At 25.0% G+C, this 6,341-nt stretch overlaps 2 protein-coding genes across 2 annotated transcripts; one reads left to right on the forward strand and one right to left on the reverse strand.

Annotated features, from left to right (window-relative positions):
* Nucleotides 1-1,845: 1,845 nt before the first annotated feature.
* OCT59_001651 (Ubiquitin-conjugating enzyme E2 4) lies at nt 1,846-2,703 on the forward strand (the record flags this gene model as incomplete). Its single annotated transcript, XM_025316015.2, has 6 exons — nt 1,846-1,869; nt 1,962-2,057; nt 2,143-2,220; nt 2,286-2,391; nt 2,472-2,513; nt 2,597-2,703. 6 exons carry the CDS (start codon nt 1,846-1,848, stop codon nt 2,701-2,703), a joined length of 453 nt encoding a protein of 150 aa, XP_025181533.1.
* Nucleotides 2,704-3,315: 612 nt separating this feature from the next.
* On the reverse strand, nt 3,316-5,237 carry OCT59_001652 (uncharacterized protein; the record flags this gene model as incomplete). The annotated part of the gene is made up of 10 exons (XM_066143976.1): nt 3,316-3,359; nt 3,430-3,465; nt 3,541-3,579; nt 3,648-3,767; nt 3,857-4,168; nt 4,251-4,539; nt 4,631-4,644; nt 4,777-4,788; nt 4,975-5,104; nt 5,187-5,237. 10 exons carry the CDS (start codon nt 5,235-5,237, stop codon nt 3,316-3,318), a joined length of 1,047 nt encoding a protein of 348 aa, XP_065995184.1.
* Nucleotides 5,238-6,341: the final 1,104 nt, after the last annotated feature.

A 6,341-nucleotide genomic window follows, 5' to 3' on the forward strand; every position in this document is an offset into this window, starting at 1 on the left:
TTGTCATGCCATTTATATAGGTGGTGTTTAAAACACGAGTTTACCATCCGAATATCGACATTAAAGGAAATGTAGGCCTGGATATTCTAAGAGAACAATGGTCATCAGCGCTTAATATTACAGCAGGTAAACCGCCACAAGACTTGCAATTTTTTTTTTATAAAAGAATTTAATCAGCCATTTGTTGTTCAGTATTATTATCAATTAGTTCATTGTTGACTGATCCAAATCCAGGTATATTATTACATAATTCATAATTATCTTCTGCCTGTTATCTAATTATTAATTTTTTTTTTTCCTAATTACAGAGGTTCCGCTTTGTTCCTGAAATTGCTTATATATACAAGACTCGTCCCCGCTATGAAGCTACTGTTAGGGAATGGATTCGCAAATATGCAGTATTGTCAATCATATGACCTTTTATTAAAAGTTTGAAAGTTATAATGATTATTATTCAAAATCTAATTATTTTGTTTAATTTATAATGGCTTTTTAAAATAAAGTGATGATGATTATTCAGGCTGTACTGAAAAAAAACGTGAGTATATAGTATATAAAAAGTGAGTAACGTAGATTGGCTAAGTAAGTCACATGTTTAGCTACGTACTCATTATAATGATATAATGAATATAAGGCACCTAACGACCTAACGTCCTATACAATTTACGTGACTTATACAAAATCTTTCGTGGCACGATTGTTTTATTTACCGCCACAATAAATTTATTTCTCTATTTTTTAAAAATCTATTAAATTAAATAACTTAAGTGTAGAGCATACTGTAAACTATTTTTTTTTTAATAAACGCGTTTAACTTTTATTACGCTAGTTTGAGTATTTATGAATTAATTAATATTTCTTAACGTGTATTTGAACTATTTCATTAAAAATAATATTTGCTTATTCTATGAACGATAATATAATCATTTCAAAAGCTATTTAAAATATTTCTGCCATATTCTTTATTTTCAATGTTTAACTTTGTAAGTATATCTTTCGTGTAATATTTATAAGTAAAATTAAATACGGTCGTAAAATTAATGTGATTCTACGAATATATTATACGTTAATGTCTACTGTAAAGAAATGTTCTAGCGAGTTTATATTTATTTTAATAATTATGGCTTAGCGAATAAATTTTTCATGTTCCTTATATTTATTAATAACTGAAATTTTACAATTACCCAAAAAATGTATAGAATATAAGAAATGTTGGTACACATTCACATCATAATAGTTTTCTTGTTCTTAAGCATTGACTTGCATTACCCTAAGCAAAAGTTTATCATTTATTCATCAAGTATGGATTCATTTTCATTTTTTGATAGTTTCAAGCTAATTCATACATTTTGACTAGTATTATTTTCACATATTTCATGTTTACATTAACATATCCCACTAATATTTTATTAATTATTCGTTTTTTTAAGATTTTTTATGCATAAACCAATACATCTGAGAAAGTAGATTATTTTTGGCGAAAAAGATTAAACATTTGAAAAACATGAATGATGATTATGTAATAAATTCCTTCATAATATTTTTCTAAGACGCAACGTTGAATTAAAATGTGTGGCGTAGTACCAGACAATCGGATAAAATTTTCATAAAGCGATAATTACTATAAAAGGCTAAATTAAAATTCATAATATAATAATGACACTTACTATAAAAGGTTAAAATTAAATTCATGTAACAATGATTAGAATTTATTCATTGTTTCCGACTCGTGTAGTACATAAATGAAATTCATTTTAGGATTCATTAAAAAAAAAGCATTTACGTGCTGAAAAAAGCTTTAAAAAGACAATTTTCTCACATCCTATCGCTTATTCTAATAACAAAATGGCTCTTAAAAGAATTAATAAAGTATGTCATAATTCATCTTTCGTAGATGAGCTTTTTTTCAATTGTAACTAATTAATTTATTCCTTTTTTTTCCTTTACATATATATTATTAGGAATTGTATGATTTAGGTATTGACCCACCGTCAACTTTTAGTGCTGGTCCTATCGATGATGATCTTTTCCATTGGCAAGCGTCAATTATAGGTCCTGTAAGTAATATTTTACCACTTTTAAACTACATGTGTAAAGATTATAATAACTTTTACTTGAATGTTACGGTATAATTTTGATTAGAGTTATACTTCATATTCCGGAGGTATATTTCATCTTGATATTCGTTTTCCTAGTGATTATCCATTCAGACCACCAACGGTATACTTTTGCTTGTATATTTGTTTAATAGCATGATTCACGCACTAAATTTTTTATATATACAGGTGAAGTTTACAACAAGAATCTATCATCCGAATATTACTGATAATGGAAGTATAGACGTGGATTTCTTAAGGGACCTATGGTCACCAGCAATTACCATCACTAAGGGTAATAATAATTTATTATGAGTATATGTGGAATTTTTTATTATAAAAAAAAATACTAATCAAATCTTTTATTCTATCAAGTACTCTCGGGAATTTGTTCATTGTTGAGTGATCCAAACCCAGGTATTATAATTCACTTTTTCATATTCTTTATTTATTGAATGATCTGATTAATTTCAACTAAAAATAATTTATCAATAAATTAGAATGTGATATAATGCCCGAAATATCTCAATTGTACAAGACTGATCGTAATCGTTATGAAGCCACTGTTAGGGAATGGACTCGTAAATATGCTAGTGAGACATTATAAGATTTTTCTTTATTAACATTTTTATTATTTAAATTTTATTATCTAAACCCGTACATGTCCATTTAATGTCTTATTTTTAATATACTTTTCTTAAATTTAAATGTAATTATTGTTCAAATGAATCTAAAATATCTTGGTATAAAAAGAAAAGTTATTGAATATTTAAACGAGTGGAAAATAAATTAAATTCCATATGAAATGTGAAATTTATATATTACTAGATAGTTATGTTATTTAAAGGTAGATTGAAAATGAGGCGCAGCCTAAAAAACTATCAGCCCAACCAAAACGTTTATTATGCACAATAATTAATAAATACATTGAGTGGAATATTGGCAGTAGCAAATATATCACAGTTTTACATTTAAACGACCAAATAATAATCATCAAATAAGAATAAAAAAAAATTTAAAATCTTTATTTATATAGAATATTCATAAACATAAAATCCAATAAATCTACTGTATATATACTATAATATACTATGTAAACAAAAAACTAAAGACAATAATTTATAAAGCATAATGAAAGAAAAATAAAAATAAATCTAATTTCAACAGACAAACTAGTAATTCAAACTATTGGATTCTGACTTTCACATAAAAGAGAACTTCATTCAATATTATGTTCACTATCTTGACAAATTTCATTTAGTTCTATAAAAAATACATATACTGTAAATTAGAAAGGAAATATTAGTAAAATTACAAATAAATAATAACTTACCCAATTCACTTAATTGAACATCTAAGCATTCTGAAACTGTATATTATGTATTTAAATGTTAACAAATGTAAATAAAATAATTACAATAATGATAATTAAGAGAATACTTACTTGGATTTGCTGACGTTGATTGAACAGTATAATTATTATCTGTTTAAAAATATGACATAAATAATGTAAAATGGATTATATGATAAAACAAAATTAAATTTAATTACCCGAACTGAAATGACAAGATGATAAATCTGAAGAATTTACTGGTTTTGGAAGATTTTTAAAATTTAAAAGTCTACTAATATAAAATGCTTGTGGGTGTGTTTGAAAGCTTTTGGATTTATCTTCATTTGATCTGTTTTTGAAATTTCTTTTCTAATTTTATCACATTCTTTTATTTGAAAATATATTTCACTATTTTGACTATTGTCACCATCTTTATTATCTTCGCTATTTTTACTATATTCACTAATTTCATCATTCCATTCATTTAGTGTTTGATACAACTCTTTAGTGGTTGGTCCATTTTTTATTTCAGCATTCCAACATTTTACTATCAAATCTGCAAGTAACTTTGGTACACCTTCAGAAATTGTTGGTCTAAGTCCTTTACATATTTTAATAGCTAAAAATTCATCATGAGGAATATCATTAAAAGGAATTTCTTCAGAAAGAAATTCATTCATTACTATTCCAAATGAGTAAATATCTGCTGCTTTTGTATATTGGTATCCACGTAAAACTTCTGGTGCCATATATATATGGTAATACTCCATAAATTCCTTCTTCTTTAGCTGATTGCTTTATATTTGCTGGTTGACACATACCTAAATCACTTATAAATGGATAATAATCATTAAATAATATATTACCCGAATAAAAATATTTGTGAACTTTTTCAACATTATGAATATCCAAAAGTCCTCTTGCAATTTGTTGTAATTTATCAATTTTTGATTTATAATTGATATAATTTTTAGATCTATTTAAATAATTTCTCAAATTTCCAATTTCACAATAATATAAAACCATCATATACTCTTTATTATTTAGATCTTGAGTAATTCCATAACATTGAACAATATCATTAATATAAATCTGAAGATGAGATTTAATCTAATTATCATCAAAAAGGAAAAATTTTATTAATAACTGAAATAAATGAAAATAACAACAATCCTTATATATAAGACAAAGTTTAAATTACCTCATTTAAAAAATCTGAACATATATCAGAAGAATTATACGAACTTTTTAATGCATATTTCTTATAAATAAATCTATACCACTTTTGATTTTCAATATCCCAATATTTAATATGTCCTTCAGGCCATTCTGCTGAATAAATCTTACCATAACCACCTTCTGCAATATAAGTGACATTTTGAAATTTTTCAAAAGGTATCCATTCAAGACATGTTTTATAATGTATAGCATTAAGTTGTGATTGTTGTATAAATTCATCAATATGTTTATTTCCACTAGTCCAATTTTTAAAGTTATTCTTAAATCTTTTAGCATTACAAGATTGACACCATTTTTCTCCTGTACCAGGTTCATTACATTCTCCACATATTCCATATGCTTGTCTTCTTTTTTCTAAATCTTCTATATAAACTATACTTTCATCTACATTTTCTGATTCAATAGTTGAACCAATAGTAGAAATTGTAACATGATACTTTTTAATATACAAATAATTATTAATGTTTTTAACTACAAAAATCCAATAGTAATTATTAAAAATGTTAAATTGCTATTACCTGATATTTATTATCAACATTCTTCCATAAAATTTTTGGTTTTTCATCCATATTAATTAATTTGAGTTTTGAATTATAATTTTAATTTTAGTTATATAAATAAATTTCAGAATTATTAAAAAAGCAAAAGAAAAAATTATATTACACACATTTGTACTACCATTTGTATTACTATTTGTAAAACTATTTTATACAAACATTACTATTTTTGTGGTTTTGTGACAAAGAAAATTCGCAAGCAGCTGCTGATCATCATAAAAGAAAAAAAAGAAATCTAACCCAAAATGGTTAAAATGATGGTTAGTTGGACAATTGAACCATAACACAATCACTCATAAACACAATGTATTGGACATAATACATATTGTAGTATATTTAACAATATTTGTAATGTATAAGAACAAAAACTATTGAGTTAATAATTATAATATTGTCAACTATTATAGCGAAAGTAAGTAAAATATAGTACCTTAATAGTTTATTATAATAAATAATAATATAAATTAAGGGACAAATCGCCACTCAACCGGAGAATTTTAATAATGCCGATTTAAGCAAATTATCGCTAAAAATGGCTAATACTCCTTTTTTACCGGATTGTCATATCATCATGTGATATGATACACAAATTTTAAAGACGGTAATTTATAGTGACAATCCTAGCTAAGCCACTTGCAAAGTTTGAAATCGCTAGAGTTTCGCGTCTTTGACTTTTCTATGTAGGAACGCAAGATTCTGACGGTAAATTTCCTATTAACCCAAATATTGGATGAAAAATTTTTGAACATTTTTCACTGTAACTAAGCTATATTTGGTTTTTTATTTAGTTTTTAAATCTTTATTTAGCTTTATTTGAATCTTTCTAATATTCACATTCTTTGTTAAACTTGTACAGTTTCTACTAAAACTACATATGTATACCTATAGTGCAAGTTTATGAAATTTTTTTTTTTGGACATGAAAGTTATTGTATACTGTTTTTTTTCACTTATTGGAAAAAAATTTATAGTAAAGAACAAGAAATTCCAAAAAATTTTTTTTTATTAATTACAAAGCCCGTAAAATTAATTATAGAATGTCGATCATTTTCTCCTGTTGAATGATGATCTGTCTCTTAAGTTTTTTTTAATTTTTGCCATGAAGAAATAAATACAT

The sequence above is a fragment of the Rhizophagus irregularis genome, chromosome 10 (assembly GCF_026210795.1).
Source record: "Rhizophagus irregularis chromosome 10, complete sequence".
Lineage (NCBI taxonomy): Eukaryota > Fungi > Glomeromycota > Glomeromycetes > Glomerales > Glomeraceae > Rhizophagus > Rhizophagus irregularis.